General features: G+C 43.7%; 1 protein-coding gene across 1 annotated transcript in view; it reads right to left on the minus strand.

The window, feature by feature from the left end:
* MYL3 (myosin light chain 3) overlaps window positions 1-14,304 on the minus strand; it is a 38,700-nt gene extending 24,396 nt beyond the window's left edge. The window contains exon 1 of the mRNA XM_009938326.2: window positions 14,169-14,304. Coding sequence (XP_009936628.1) covers window positions 14,169-14,291 — 123 coding nt within the window. The 5' untranslated portion in view covers window positions 14,292-14,304. The remainder of the gene's footprint in view (window positions 1-14,168) is intronic.
* Window positions 14,305-17,163: the final 2,859 nt, after the last annotated feature.

The following is a 17,163-nucleotide window of genomic DNA, read 5'->3' on the forward strand; positions in this document are numbered from 1 at the left end:
AAGCAGCGTCCAACCTGGCCTTGAACACTGCCAGGGATGGGGCATCCACAACATCTCTGGGCAACCTATGCCAGTGCCTCATCACCCCCACAGTAAATAATTTCTTCCTAATATATATTGTATGCACAACTCACATTCACAGTCGTGCACACATATTAACCCCCTAGGCAGCCAGAAAAACCAGAAATGAGAGACAATCGTTCGTAAAAGACCAGCATAATACTGCACTGATCCTTTCAAAACTAGAGGTTATAATTTTTTGGATCTAGAGCACAGATCTTTGTAAAAATAGGATGCACGTATTCAGCTGGGATAAATCCCCATGGGTGCATGCATGACTGGAGAGGGCTATGCTGATTAACCCGCTGCTAGGAATCAGTCCATGACGTGGACAGCATTCATGAGCAAAAGCTGCCAAAGCCCTCCTGATCCCTGTTATTAGTGGCAGCAACACCCAGTTCCCTGGCTATGGCTGGGATTCTGGGAAGCAGTTTTCTCATAAAAGAGAGCTGGGCTGTGAGCTGACCGCATACCCTGAGCATAGCATGATGATTTCAGTTTAAATTTAGCTGAGTCCCTCTTCTGCCTGTCTGCTTTTTTAGGTTTCAGATTACAGATAGGACAGGGGAGTGAACAATGCCGTGTACAACGCATGCATACAATGAGATATAAAATTAAACTCAAGAAGGAAATTTGCTTAGGAGGGAAAAAAAACTCATTCTGGAGATTATATTGGCATTGCTCTTCTACTAATATTACGTCCACTTCCTTTCCCATATTTATTTCTATTTCTTTACATTGGCCAGCATATGACAATTTTATACATATATATATGAAATACTGTTAAGAAATATGCTTTGACATTGCTTTGTTGTTGCTGTTTTTAATAATACCTGGGTTTTAACCAATCCGTTTGCCATTTGGAAACCTTACAATAAGGTCTAAGCAACGAATCAGTCCTGAGGTTGGGGAAGGAAAGAAGACAGAGGTGGAGGAGCTCGCTGTTAGTCTAATGTCAGAAAGCTCCATAGTTTGAGATCATCCAGATCCACCACAGCCTTATGAGGGGCTAGGATCTTTGGCACCAAAGTCCCAGGGCCTGTGCAGTGAGATGACGAGGTGTCTTCAGCTGGAACCATGTGCATGGAGAAACAGCAAGAGCTCTTCCCACACTCCTGGTCTTGGTGCAGAGTTGACGGGTTACCCTACTTTTGGCAGGTACCCACTGCATGCCTCTGCAAGAAAATCAGTGTAGATGGTAGATACACTCTGCCTTTTTCTGCTGCTAAGAGGAACTGCTCCATAGTAGCTTTTAGCTCTTTGTATCAGCCCTACTCTTCTAACATATCAAAATCTTTCATGGAATCATAGAACCATAGTATGGTTCGGGTTGAAAGGACCTTATAGATCATCCAATCCCAACTCCTCTGCCATGGGCAGGGACATCTTCCACTAGACCAGGTTGTGCAAAGCCCCATCCAACCTGCCCTTGAACACTGCCAGGGAAGAGGTAGCCACAACTTCTCTGGGCAACCAGTGCCAGTGCTGCACCACCCTCAATGTAAAGAATTTCTTCCTCATACCTAATCTAAATCTCCCCTTTTTCAGTTTAAAGCCATTACCCCTTGTCCCATCACTCCATGCCCTTGTCAAAAGTTCCTCTCCAGTTTTTTTGCAGGCTCCTTCAAGTCCTGGAAAGCTGCTCTAAGGTCTCCCCGCAGCCTTCTCTTCTCCAGGCTGAACAGTCCCAACTCTTTCAGCCTTTCCTCATAGGAGAGGCTTTTCTCTTTCATGAAAGCACAAATCAGAGCCACAATTTTCTCTGCCGGAGCATATAAGTGCAGAGGTAGGTCTTTATCCAAGATGACTGCTCCCAACGTTACTGTTGGGGCCTGCACAGTGAAGCTAAAGGGCTTTTTCACTTGGGAATGGATTTCTTACAGAAATGCATTGCCCTGGGCCAGTATGGCAAGGACTTGGTGACAGTTTGGTAATTAGCCTGTCCCAAGGAAGGGATAGGGTGCAAGACAAGGAGGGAAGGCAGCGCATCATCATCTCTCTCTGAGTCATGTCCCCATACAACTCATGACCCGTGTGGCTCCATTCCCCATGGGGAATCCCCACTAATGTCTTTTTCCATCCTGGTAGCACAGACATTTGGTAAAAGTGCACTCAGGCACCTCTGCCCAAACACTAACATCTTTGCAAAAAGTTGGGGAAAACCCAAAGTTTCTGTTCCTATTAAGACCCACAGTTCCTCCCTGCCCCCTTCCCTGCTATAGCTACTCTCAACACTTTTTCCCCTTCTCCAAGTTAAGATTTAACTGGTTTACGAGAGGAATAAATAAACTGTCTCTATAGTCCAGCTTTCCAGAAACTTTGGAAAAGTTACCACTTTGGCCAGGGCCTTCTGCATGCTCTGAGCTGTGCATTTGATTTAAATTTAATAGTTATTGCACATTACACAAATGGCGATTAAAACCATATTGAATGAGGTTTAGCAGCTATGTGAGAAATGCAGGTCTTATTACAGAGCTGCTCCGTATCCAGAGTGTGCTTTCAATAACTCCCTGCTCATCAAGGGGCAGATAGGAGAGAGGAAAAGGAAAACGCAAAGCTGGGACGCACCGGCTGGAGGGGTGATGGTAGGGTCAGGCAACTCTCACTCGCTTCCAACCTCGGGCATACACACCCATATCACCAGATCTCCACACTGAAATGTTGTTTGCTTCCCCATGTAGAAATCAAAGAAAACCTAGTTTATGCACAACTACGGACATGCAAACAAGCCTACAGAGGCCACATCCACACCCCATGCAGGAGAAGCAGGCAAGCATGTTGGCTGAGATCTCAGAAGATGGATTTCCGGGGTAGGATGTATGGCCTTAAGGGCTTTCTAGGTCAGGACCTGCTGCAGAGCCACTTGAAAACCCCAGAAACTGTCAAAACAGGGCTTATTTGTTATCCTCTCATGTCCCCCTTTCTTAAAAGCTGCAAAGTTTATTCAGTTGCAAAGCAGAAATAAACAACCTCTTGTGTCCTAGTTTGAGATAACAACTGAACAGAGAAATCGAACCAGGGAAATAATAACTGTGTTGAAATCGCTTTGCTAAGAACAGTGCAAACCCTTTAAAACCAACCCTTTGTTTTTGCACAATTCTTTGCTTTGCACAATTTGCACAATTTCCGTGCTTCACACAGAAATGAAAAGCAGACTGGGAAATACTGCAGAGACACGGGGTGTGTAAATATCAGGGGAGACAGATAAAGATGTGACATATGTAGGAGTACGAGAGAAAATGTAGAGGGAGATGAAAAAAAATCCTAGACACCTTTGCAGAAAATCTTACTTTCATTGATTTCAATTGACTCAGTAAAGCTGGGCTACCCTTGGTGAGGTTTCACCCAGTACCATAGCATTTTGCTCTGTATTAGGGAAATAAAGTTGATGGTCTTTAAGACCCTCTGCAGAAAACATCTTCTTTCCATGGGAGGTTAAGGAAAGTCACATTCAGAAAATCCCACTGCACTTCTGCCTCTCAGCCATCCAGATACAGACTCAGTGAGCTGCACGTTTCATTTCAAGTGTTCCAGGGCCAGAGAATTCAGTAAAGCTGCAGCTCTGAGTTATTTCAAATAAAGAGCATATGAAACTTGACAGATTTTCATCTCTACATCCCTCAGACCAAGCTGAGATGTTTACAGGTTTGGTTTTGTACGTCCACAGACATCAGACATTGCAGAAAAGTTATTTTTTGTCAGCTGCAGAAAAAAGACTTGGAAGAGGAAACTGCCCAGAAAAATGATTTTAAAAAAAAATCATACTACTACATATTTTAGGGTGCAACTGAGCAATTTCCAAATTTTAGAGGGAAAAAGACATTTTGATTAAGAAAGAAAACAGATTTGGGTTTTGTGTTCTACTTGATGACAGTTTTAGTTGGAAATGAGGGAGAAAAACTGTTCCAAGTTTATCAAAATGTTCTCTTTTGCCCACGTTGAAGTAATTTCACCCATTAGAAATTTCTCAGTACGTGTTTATATAAGAGAGAAAGAACCTTCCAAAATTCATAGCTCCTTCAGATCAAAAAAAACTCAACAGGGAATTAATTATCAAAAAAAAAAAAACCTGACACTGGTAATTTTCTTTATCCGTTTCAGATTTTTTTTAAAAATCTGTACAAAATCTGTTTGTATTTGCAAAACATTCTGGTACCATCAAAATGCACTTTTCAAGTCTCCCCGAAAAGCATTTTTGTGAGAAACGTCACCCAGCTCTGCGAACAAGAGAGATACACAGAGATAGCCAGACTTTCATTGGCCCAGAAAATTCATCTGGAAAGCTCCTTCTATTTCCAGTGCTCTTTGGTTTTGGCCCGAAGAATGAGTGGAATATACCACAAAGAAATCCTTTTGCTGTGTTTTAATGCATGCTTGCTCCACATCTTACTATTCTTTCACCGTTGTGCATCCTGGCCTGCATCTCTTGGGGATCCCCTCTTTCAGGGATGCTACAGCCCCAGGGACTTGAGTCACCCCACATCCCCTCTTCCAATGAAACATTTCACTTACTCAAGGCTACAGGTTGTTTCCTAACACGAAATGCCCTTTATGCTTTCAGGCACTGATACATTTATGTCAAGCAAGCTGCCAAATTCATGTTAACCTGGGGCCGGCTGCTCTGAAGGGAGAGACAGGAGGGAGAAAGGTGCTCTCTCCAGTATTAAAAGCTGCCTCGCAACAGCCAGCCTGGCTGGGATCGTCCTGTGCTTCCAGAGTGACATGGATAAATAAAGGAGAGAGTAAAAGAGCAGAACAGCCTTTAGAAACATGCTGTGGCAGCATGGTATTTTAATTATGCTTGTCTCTGGGGTCCATCCAGAGACACTGAAGCAAATATCTAATGGGGCATTGATTCTCTGATTCTATGATTATAAGCTTGACCATCATATCATAGAATCATGGCATAGTTTGGGTTGGAAGAGACCTTCAAATGTCATCGAGTCCAAACCCCCTGCAGTGAGCAGAGATGTTCAACTGGATCAGGTTGCTCAATGCCCAGTCCAACATGGCCTGGAATGTTTCCAGGGATGAGACATCTCTCACCTCTCTGGGCAACCTGTACTACTGTTTCACCACCCCTACCATGAAAAATTTCTTTCTTATAACCAGTCTAAATCTTCCCTCTTTTAGTTTAAAACCATTACCGCTTCTCCTGTCTCAACAGGCCCTTGTAAAAAGTCCCTCTCCAGCTTTTTTGTAGGCCCCATTTAAGTACTGAAAAGCCACAATAAGATCTCCCCAGAGCCTTCTCTTCTCCAGGCTGAACAACCCCAACTCCATCACCCTGTCCTCACAGCAGAGATGTCCCAGCACTCAGAGCATTATGTGCAAAGCAGTGTGTCACAGCCATCGACTCTAGAGAAATACCTGTGGTAGCTGCATATAACAGCCTCTCACAGGTGGGGAGGCTTTGGAGAGGAAACAGAGACTGCTGACAGCATCCTCCAGCTGAGCTTCCCCTCCCTGTGCAAGCGCGTGTGTGTGCGATGTGTGTAACTTTAGACCTCTGCACCCTTCCCTACATAGAGGGTGCAAGACTTGGTGGGAGAAAACACCATTTATGGAGGAAAAGTGCCATGCCTTGTCCTTTAGCTGGCCTGAATTTGAAGGGGGATCCCTCCAAGAGGATAATAAAATCAAAGAATCATTTAGATTGGAAAAGACCTTTAAGATCATCGAGTCCAACTGTAAACCTAACACTTCCAAGTCCACCACTAAACCATTTTCCTAAGTGCCACATCTCTACTTCTTTTAAATACCTCCAGGGATGATGACTCAACCATTTCCCTGGGCAGCCTGTTCCAATGCTTGACAACCCTTTCCGTGAAGATATTTTTCCTGATATCCGATCTAAACCTCCCCTGGTGCAACTTGAGGACGTTTCCTCTCATCCTGAAGGATGATCCTCTTCCAGGTCACACTCAAAGCTGCCCACCATGACCTGAAGTCCTCAGGTCAGATTTTTCCTAGGAATGACCACAGGCTACTGGAGTTGGATTCCCTCCAGCTCTGAGGGCATGACGGATGGGGAGGATGAGGGATTTTCTTTCAGACATGGTAGAGCTTGCTTAGGTTCAGGATCCTCCAGATCCGCTCTCCATCATCAGCCCAGAGCCAGGGTTTTGGAGTAGGTCCATCATTTCTTTTACAACAGGGCCTCAGGCAGAACAGCTAACATTCAGCAGCCAATGTCTGTGCTGCGGAAAAGTCCCCAGGCTGGTAGAAATCCAAACCAGTGGAGCTATACAGCACCATACAAACCAGGTGGTTTTACTGGCTTCCATCCAGGAGCAGTCAAGCTCTGGCAGTGCTCTATTCATGAGCACCGAGTGTTTGCACTTCTCGTTAGCTGGGATACAAAAGGCTCTTCACTGCACCCAGATCATGGCTTGAGTGTCCTTACTCTTCAGTGAGCCCTCTTCTCTACCGCTGCTTTATTCAATCTACCTTGGATGCTCATCTTCAGGTGAAATAAATGAACTCTGAAAGCACCTGTTTCTCTTTAGCAACTGTAATGGAAGCCTGAAGAGACTAGCTCAGACTTGGATATCCAGCTTGCAGATGCCTTAAATACAGCAGATGAACCTGACTTTCTTTCTTCCTTCCTTTCTTTCATTCTCATTGGACCCAAAATGCTTTTCCCTAACCAAATTCTGTAGGCTCAGTAGAGCTCATCTGGATCAAAATCTGCATATAGGTTTTCAGATTAGATGATTAAACAGGCTTAAGTTCTATAAAACAAGTACTTGTCACACTCAGTGACATGAAATGCTAATAGATCTTGCCAGAGCCTTTGGCCGTCTTCACTCCGCTTCATATTTCTATTTGGTGTAGGCTGATCAGGAAAGCGGACTCTGATTATCTGGGGTTTCAATAGAATTTCTCCTCTTTCATTCTTTTCTAGTTCTTCTCTTGTGCCCATCACAAGAGTATCAGGGCACTTTGGTTTATTAGATTTCCTTCATAGAATATCACGTTTGAAGGGACTTTAAGGATCATCTGTTCCATCTTCTAGTGCAAGAGGGAAGTGAGGGCTTCTGTTGGCTGTGGAAATGACACTCGTTCAACACTATCCAAACCTCCACTGACTCTTCATGCCTGTCTGGATTGTATACTAAGACCCTGTGCTTGACATAGTACCTCGAACTTGTGGAGCCAAAGGTTTCACAGTGGAGCTCCTTTTTCATCACTGTAACCTGCAGAGAGAGAAATATCATCTAAGCTGAATGTCTAGGTTCCCTCCCTGAAATCCAAGCTGGGCTTTTTCCACTTTAGATAAAGATTTATCCCATGCTAAGAAAGATAACTGGTGTTTAAAATAGATGGCATCTGAAATCTTCCTCTGGAGTTACAGGAGTTTGTACCATTATTATGCTGGAAAGGGAATTGTCTCTATGTATCCAAAGATATTTACTCAGATCAATGCAATTTTTGAGCACATACCTAAGAGGCATTTGTCGCTCACTAAATTAAAAATAAATCACAATAAGCTTACAAAAGTTCTCACACCTTCCCAGAGCACCGGTCCATAGCAAGAACAGTGAGTCAGGCAAATCCCATAAAACACAAAAGGAAAAATTTCCTACTGACTCCCACGAGCTTGCAATGGGGTCTCTTGTTTTTGCTAAGCTTTTAGTAATTTTTGCCTGGGGCCTCCTCAAGACTCACTACTCAAATTTCTCTGTGCTTGAAAAGCTCAGGAAGGAACCACTGAGAGAGAAAGAGGCCCAGCGTGGGCTCGGTTTAGCCTGGCAGGTGTCTGCCTACTTCAGAAACCTTCAGCTATGTGAGCACAGGAGGGAAATTGCTCTCTAAAAGTATTTCTGCTGAGATGCACTCTAGGCCAATAATAATAAAGGTGATGACAATGGGAATATGTAGCACCTGGAAGGAATGAAACCAAGGGAAAAAATAGGTTGGAGAGAGAAAGATGAGAGGGTGTTGGGAGGTTGAAAGCATATGGTGGCCACCTTCAGCTGTCTTGACGCTTGATCTTGAAGGCTCAGGCACACACGTGTAAAAAGTTCCCACGTCATGCTCAAGGAAGATTTCGCCAAACTCTCAGTGAGGTCTAGCATCTTGATAGGTTTCAAAGTGGTCAAAGAGCTGCACCCCCCCCCCACATCTTACTAAAACCTGACAAGATTTCTTCTTCCAAGATGTATATGATATGTGTAAACTGCACGGGATATCTAGACAGGCTTTCTTCTGAATCAGACAAACCCCTAGCAGTTTGGATGCCTTTAGTATCTCCCAGGTCATCTTCTACTCAGAGAGTCAAAGAAATGATCCCCACACTAAGTACTGTGCTGCCCTGCGTGGGTGGCTCAAGGCCAGCTCTGTACCCTGTACCCCCTTTCTACCTCATGCACCCTTGACATAATTGTGCTTTCCTCGTGTAAAGCAGGGGTGAAACAGACTGGTGAATGGCTTTGAAGAAACTTGGTCCTGCTGTCTCTGTGCCAGAGGGAAGGGTTCCTTCAATATGCTAAGATTCAAATCACACCCGCCCTCAGATGTCCTAACCTTGGCCCAGCAAATGGCTTTTTCTGTCAAGGAAATCCTCCCTCTTTCCTACGCAACCCCTGTTGCACCATGGTTTCCACTGGTCTACACTGCAAAGGACCTTACATTCCTGCCACCAGCCAGCTACAAAGTTATCCACTGCTGAGCCAGAAGACAAGTACACCCATGAGCTCATCCCCTGGTTCTCTCACACAGCCGGATAAAATACTTCTTTCGCACACTCAAAATTTCTCAAGCAGGCCAGCACCCCAGCTTTCTTATTCACAAAGAAGCCTTTTTGCCTGCAAAACCCTTCACCCCTACACACACACACGGAGTTCCCTCTCTTCTTACCCAAGTCAGGGAGGCAGCTAAATTCCTCCCTCCGAATAGGAGGTACATTCAAAACCTCTCAAGCAGCTACAAAAATTTAAGAAATCAGGGCACACACCCCACGGCTGCTGACCGCACGTGCAAACCCCTTGTAAACATGGCTACAAAACCTCTGTCTCACAGACATACCTCTTGACACACAGAGGCACAAAGGTGTCACATGCTGCTTCACTCTCTCTTCTACACACGTTCGTTACTCCCGTAAACTGAATTTCTTTAATACAGACACATGTTTAATAGAATATTTTTTTTCTCATGCACACTATTACAACACATTTACCCAACAAACAGAATCCTTTTTATCCACAAAGTGACTCCTGCTTTTTCATTCCGCCGCCTAAGCCCTTCTCACAGGTATGTCTGCTATTAACTCATATACATTTCTCCCACTTCCACCCTCACTCTGAAATCATCATTTCAGTCACTTCAGATCACAATAAATTCTTCAGCAAAGCACCCGAAACTGCTCTGACAATCCCACCTAGCAGGGCATTTGTAGGGGTGGGATTTCTCTCCATGAAAATCAATCCATCTCCCCCAAGAGCCATTTGCCTCCCTTTCCCAGACTGCAACCTCCCAGACCTCAGCCCTGCTTCCTGCATCCCTGCACGTCTGCTCGGCTGCGACCCTGCCATCACACTGCTGCATGCTCGGTGCTTCGGAGCTGAACAGACAAGTCTGGCAGAATCTCATCATTCAGAAAGAATCTCATCATTACTGGTGCTGCGCGATGCCTGCGTGTTTCCCTCGTGGCTGCTTCCATCCGAGATGCTCTGACATCTTTTCTTGCGGAAAAAGGAAAGAAGTTTTTACTTTTTAGTATCCCTGCAGATGTTCAGAAGCCTGCAGGGCTTTTCAGGGAGAACAGGTTTCACATGGCTTCAAGATCTCAGCACTCCACAAAAATAAATGATGACTGTTTTTTCCCCAGGCACCTGTATTACTGCATGCCGCTACAATAAGCATATTAAGTAATGACACAAGATAATGTGGTTATTAAGGATAACTCTGTATGGCAAGCCATGTCCCTTGCAGGTCCTTGCATATGCCAGCTGTCTCTGCATGGCCTTTTTGTACCCAGAGCACATTGGACTTTGAGCATGCATCATCTCAGCTAACTTTAGCTGTTGAAATGTTGGCACCCAAACCCCTATCTCATCTCCCTTTAGCAACAGATCAGTGTCTCCCAAGGGTGATTCAATCCATCCTGATATAGGTGTTTAGCCCGACAGCAAAGGATAAGCCTCTAGAGAGTTTCTCTTTGCCGATTACAGATGATCTGTTGAAGATCAATAGTCTACTTTCTAATGGTTAAATGTAGATGAGGACAGTCCCACTTTCTGTGTCCACAACAATAAAAGATTAATCTTATTTTGCATCAGCCTTACTCTTTTTCGGGAGAGTAGAATACATTTCTGGCAAAATGTGTCCCCCGGATAAAGACAGTATTCAGGTGGAAACGAATTAGATATATGGAAAAGACAATCTTCGTGCAACAACATCTCTTCAGGACGATCTGTTCCCCAAAGTAAAGAGGTTCAGGGGCCAGTCTAGAGAAACATTTTCTTAAAAAAAAGACTTACTCATGGGCTCAGCCAAACTCTTACAGGAAAACAAAGAAACAAAAAACCCCCAAAACTGTTTTCTATGAGTTGCAAGCAGCATGCAATCGCACCCAATCTACTTTGAAAATTTCCAAGTATTGGATGAAATGCTGTGGAAACGTATGTGTGAGTAAAGTTAAAACTTTAGAACGAGTGCATTTACTAAAGGGGACATATCTCACATGTAGGCTGCTGTAACCGATATCCCAATACAGACCGAGAAACTGCAGCAGCAAGAGAAAGACGATGGGAAAATCTAACATGATGCTGGAGTGCAAAATAAGCCTCTCAGACCATTACCATGACAGCAGACTAGAAGAGTCAAGAGAAATGAAACAAGATGTACTTTTCCCTTCCACAGAAATATTTTAGGCTTGAGACTTCTTAGTGTCTAAAATAAAAGTTAAAAAAATCCAAATACAAAATTGAGCAATAAGGTCTGAGAAGAAATATTGATAATTGGAGACACTGCCACTAAAAGATGCATTTTGATTATTTTTAAGATTTTTTTTATACAAGTTTATTTTCCTCACCTTGTTTTAACTATAGATTACCCTCTGCATGAAAACAAGAACCAGTTTCACCCTGGAATGCAGAAATGGGATGTTTGGAGAATTTCAAAACTCATTTAAGCATTTTTTTCAAATCTTGTACAATGATCTAGGGAGGTATTCTGATCTACACCAGATGGCCTGAGCTCCACCAGAGCTGGGTTTATAAAAAAAGAAGCAGTATATTTACCAGATCCAGCCCCTGTGCGCAAATAGCTTCAATTTTGACAAAAGCGTTTTTGAAGTAAAACACTTAATTGAAAAATTCCCAGGAAAACTTCTCTGGAGAGTATCATGCCCCCTTGTTAACGAGTTTTGGAAAAAAATCCAAACCCAGACCCAAACCACACAACTCCCAAATCTTTCCCTAGTCCAATTTTGTATATAGTAGATGATGGAATATTCTCTGCAAAGACGAAGAGATGTTATCATGGGAGTACTGGGTTTACTTATTTTTTTAGGAAGTCAATACATATTTTTTAGCACTTTAAAGAACAAGATAAGAGTCCATAATTGCAAATTGCTCTGGAAGCAAAAACATAAATTTGCATGAAGAAGTGTGCACAGTGAGTAAGTTATAAAAAAAAGCAGAAATGAATTCGTTTCAAATCCCATTCAAATGAAAATATATTTGATGATCCTGAAATTGTGTTGACTGCAAAGATGCGTGTCTGTTTTTTGAGTGGTACCAGTCTGGGGTTTAGGACTTTCTTAATTACAACTCTTCTCTCTACTGGACTTCATTGTCCTTCATACCACAATGTCATAGGATCCCAGATGAATATTACCACAATGTCATGGCATTCTGGCTGAAGATATCTGTGCCCTCTAAGAGAAGTTATTGCAATTGCCCCCTCCTCTTTTTATAGTGCAGGAATGTTAAGTACAGAGAGGTTAGTAGAGTGCTGAATCCCACCACACACCACTAGCCCAAGGTCACAGTGGAAGTCCTTCTCGGAGCCCAACGTGATCTCTGGTGTCATTATTCTAAGAACTACCCCAAACCCAAACGCCTTGTAATCTGACTTCTTGATATAATTACAAATTATTGCTTTTTTTCACCAGTATTTAAAGAGAAATAATTTCAAGGTCTTTATGATTTTTAAGGTCTTTATGATTCAAGGCAGGACAAACCCACTTTTAGTACTTGCTTTGTTAGAAATCCTGATATGCAGGAGTCACTCCCATGTGGAAGAAGCAAAGGGTTTCAGCAGCCCTGGATTTACAAGCTTCCCGTGAGACCTGATGCAGTGTGCTCTGGAGGCACGCTGAAGAGTCAGAGTAGCACATTCCCTTTCTCACATAGTTTCTGTGTTTTTCTGAGGGAAAACTTTACTTTTTCAGCTAACAAGAGAGGGTCCCGGAGACGTTCATCCCTTGCCTCAGGTCTGAGGAGCTAGTGCCGTGGATGGCAGTGTAGCTCTGTCCATTTTCCTTTTTGGCATTATCTAATCTTATGTCCTGTGGCTCATCTTAAACACAGGTGGTCACCAGGACTCCCCTGTTAGTTGCTCATTTTCTTGTAAGAAACAGGAAAGAATCTGGCTGCTTTAAACTAATTAACAAAAAAATACTGATTTACACCGAGTCATTGTCTGGTCCAAATCCCCACGAGAAAGAAACCTATGAGATGCTGCAAAGCTCCTTTTCTTTTCCCCAAGGGGAAAGCCTTTTTCCAAAGGACAATTCCCAAAGGACAATGTCTTGCAAATAAATCCTGTTGTGTATTGGAGTAACTACCTGTCAAGTGGTATCTACTGCACGAAGAATATGGGAAAGCTGCTCCTGAAGATGTGTGCAGGGGTCTCTGACATTCCCGGCAAATGTGTGTGGTACAGAGGGAGCAAAGGGTAACTAGTCATTTTTAGATCTTTATTTGCTTATTGCATTTTTGTAAGTCAACCGGTCTACTCTTTAATAGTCCATTTTATGGTCATTTCCATAGGAATATATAATTTCTTTCTGCTTATCACTGTCTGAGAGAAATTTCTTTTGAAATAAAAGAGTCACTCTCTGATGTCTGATGATGGGTCAATTCCCATGGAAAAAAGCATTTGAAAAGGAAACAGATCTCCAGTATCCCTTCACTGGAATTACCTACTTCACGGCTTTAAGACCTTCAGTGTTCCCTAAACGTTGGCAGTTCGCTGTCAGTGGGGTGGCTCACGGAAAGCGCAATGTGATGCCAATTAGACAGCTCAGGATTAAAGTAGTGACCCCAAATCCTCTCAAAACCTGTTTCTGAAAAGACTGTGGAAACATAATCTTGTCCTTATACTTTTGAGCAAGACTTCAGCAAACACTGCTGAGATCAGCAGTGACTCTTTCCAGCAGAGACTTCTCTAAAGGAGAAGGAGTAGGACAAGGCTCATACCCTTTGGAGGAATCCTTGGGGTACAACCTGAAAGAGGCAGGTCATTCAGGAAATCTGGATTTTTGCCCAAGTTTCCTTCTGCATTCCAAAACACACACATAAGGACACAGTTCCTTTACAATTCATTTGGGTTTTCACTGGAAAAGCACAGGTGTCACTGGCTCACTTTAAGAAAGTCCCAGGCTGGTGATGTCTACCAAAGCGATGCATTCCAGGCAGAGAGAAGTGAAATCAGCCCATGCTCCAAGCCTGTGCCAAGTCTACTATCTGTCCTTGGCCATTGGTTAGTCAGTGGTCAGCCCTGCGTGCAGTCAAGCCTTCCTCGCATCTACCTGCAGTATTGCCTGCAGAGGAGCAAGAAGTTTCCCACTGAGGTCAGTGAAGCTTGTGTGCAATAAAATTTGCCACTTTGGGGATAAGACTGGACAAACAGATCTGACCATTCTCAGATAAAGTAAGATTCAGCTTTTAGCTTCTCTTTAGCAGACTCTGCAGTGACTTTGCTCCCACTCTTACTCTGCCTGTGCCAATTGCCTTTGCTGCTCACTTTCTGCTCAAAACCAAGAGCTACTTTTAGGGAACATCGTCTCACAGCACTGAATACACCACCATCAGAACCACCACCAACTCAAGCCCCACTAGCCTGCTTTCTCCCATGCCAGGTTGAAAGATACATACTTTGATAGAAGCTGGGTTAAATTCAACTTCTTTTTTGGGTTCTGGTTCTGCTGGTTTAGGTGCTGGTTTGGGTTCTTCCTTCTTAGGTTCGGCCTTCTTAGGTTCGGGCTTCTTTGGAGGCATGTTGATTTGCTGACGGGCTGCTTTAGAAAGAGAGAGAAGGAGACAGACAGACAGACAGGAAAGAGGCGACTGCTGCAGGATAAATCAGCAGCACACACAGGTCTTTATCCCTGTCCGGTCTCTTGAAGTCACACATTGTGTCACTCTCCGACCTGTCACATGCCAGAGCTTACAATAGGACCACTGCTATAAAAGGACAAGACATTTACCCGGCTATTTTAGAGCCATTGGATATGGCATTGTTACAAATTAGCACTTAAATGGAAAGACAGTTCGGGGATTTTAGGGCTGAGGCTGGCACTGGGTCAAACATTTTTGGTGTGCGTGTACATGCGTGTGCAAGGGGGAGGTTGGGTTACAATCCAGGTCCCTTCGATGGGTTTTCTCCTCCCCCGCTGACACTCACCTTCTCAGCTCACTTGCTGCAGAATATCTCTCCTTTTGGCTGGACTGCATCCCTGGCCTTTGTTGTGCCACGGTTCATTAAAAGACAAGCATGGGTTTATATTTAGACATGAGGATGGAGCTGTATGGGAGGTTGACCATCAACATGTCAGCTGGCGCAGGAGGCAATTCATGCCCCAGGTCACACACTGGTCTTCTCCTGGGAAAGTGCAAAGAACCAGTGTTGCTTATAGCAGAATGCATTTAACAAGCAGGAAAACACACACACACACACACACACACACACTCTCGGGCTGTGTTATCACTGGGTGTCTGTAAGTACATCCTCACGGCTGAGATTTTCCAGACCATTTTAGGGTCTTGAATGCCAAATTCCTATTAAAATAACTAAGATAAAGGTACCTGTTTGAAGCTTTTCTAATCTCAGCCTCACTTTGATTTAAATAACCTCCCTTCAAAGAAAACGGAGTTAACTTTTTTCAGATCTGCATTTGTTTATGTAATTTTTCTAAATCAAAAGGTCATTCTCTAAGACATAGTCATCTCCACATTGCCTAGATAATTTTTTTTAATAAAAATACATAATCCTCCATAAAAAAACCATCACCTACCAAATCACAATGTATTTGATTGTGATTGATTATGCTGGCATTTCAAATAAACATCAAGTGAATCATAAATCTCTTTGTTTTACTTACTTACTATGTCATCCTGATAATCTACCCCTTTGAGACCTGCTTTTCCCAACACTTCTTCCAGCCTGGCCCTCCAGTGCCTGCCTCTCTGCCCTCCTCAGTTCTCTGGGTGGCTCTGATGGAAGAGCACACGTGCTTTACCCTGCCCAGCTGCTTCCAAATCATGGCACACCCCTTGCTGGCAGTACACAAGAAACTTTGGAGTGAGACATGAATACTATACAGTAAGCTGGCTGCCCCTGTTAAGCTGCTGTCCACCACGGCTTCAGCAAATGAAAACAGTTGGGGAAAGGTGGAGAGACTGGAGCTGGAAATGGAGAAGGGCTGACCTTTGTGTTGGTACCACTTAGCATGCAGGTCCATATCCTACGTGAATCTGAGCCTGCTTTCTGATTCCAGGTCTGAAGCAACACCACAGTATTAGTAATAAATACATCACTACAATAGCGTGATTACCACAGTCATGGTAATCTGTGCTTCTTGCATAATGGGAAGCAAAATGTAGCCCTCTAATCAAAGCGGACACTTCGGGAACATTGTAACAGAAGCTATGAGCTGCTCCTGACCAAGCTGGCAAAGTGTTTTGGTGTTTTGGTGTTTCAGGGCCAGCCTGGAGAATTGTACTTTTCCCTGCAGCATGTCACCTTCCAGGAAACTCGATTCTGGTCCTCTCCACAAAGCTGGTAGTAGAGAAGGGATGTGTCTTTGTGAGAAGTGATGCAGAGATCTGTCTGCTCACTCTGGCCAGACCAAACTCTAGTCCTCTTCAGTTCACCACAACCACAATCCCACTCTGATGGAACCCGCCAGTCCCAATCCACACGTTTGTGTATTCACCTGGGGAAGAAGTTTCTGACAGCAAGTTATCAACATATTGATCTGCTCACTATAGTCAGTGCAGCCAGGGGAGCAGTTCGGCTTCCCTAAGGTAGAAACCTGCATTTGGTCCCTGGGTTATAGGGTGGGATTCATTTGCATTAGCGATGCAGCATGGATGCACTAGATGATCCCACTTTGCTTCAGCTGCCGTTGCAGAAGGGCCTCAGTTTCCCATAAGGTCTGTGCTGTAATTGCATACCTACCAGTTCCGTACATGTCCCACATACCGTAGGGTATCAAAAATGGCTCTAGAAACACTTACATAGGCAAATGAATCCCATCCCCTGTGAATTATCAAACTACAGGACACCCACACAGTTGTGGAGATGCCATTTTAGGCAGAGGCTTCTCTGATGACACCAGATACTTGCATTTAAGCAACTGAGTGAAGCCACAGATACCTACAGAAAGAGATACTCCACCCTCACACTGAATATATGGACCAGATCTCTGCTGACTGTGATGGGAGCAGGGTCTCACAGTTCACATATTTACATTGTAGGCACCCTATCTGGGCTGAATGCCATCTTTTGAGATTTCCTTTGTATTGCAAAGCCCTGGAGTAGAGGATTATCTGCAGGTTTCTATTCCTCATTTGCCCATTTTCTGTCCAGAACAAACAAGAGTTAAGAGTGGAAAGTATCTGACATACCCTGCTGATCAGAATAAGCAATCTGTAAACTTTGCAAGCTGTAGGTACTTCTGCAAGGAAACAACTGAAATCATGCATTCTTTTCATGGTCTGTAAAAATTTTGCTGCATTGATCTCTGCATTGAAATGAGTCTTGGCTGGAGAACTGTAAGAACTTTCTACAGACCCAAAGAAATACCAGGCAGTAACTTCACCACGTTCCCCCACTACAGACTTTTCGATTGACATCGCAGGAGCCAGC

The sequence above is a fragment of the Opisthocomus hoazin genome, chromosome 4 (genome assembly GCF_030867145.1).
Source record: "Opisthocomus hoazin isolate bOpiHoa1 chromosome 4, bOpiHoa1.hap1, whole genome shotgun sequence".
Classification (NCBI taxonomy): Eukaryota; Metazoa; Chordata; class Aves; order Opisthocomiformes; family Opisthocomidae; genus Opisthocomus; species Opisthocomus hoazin.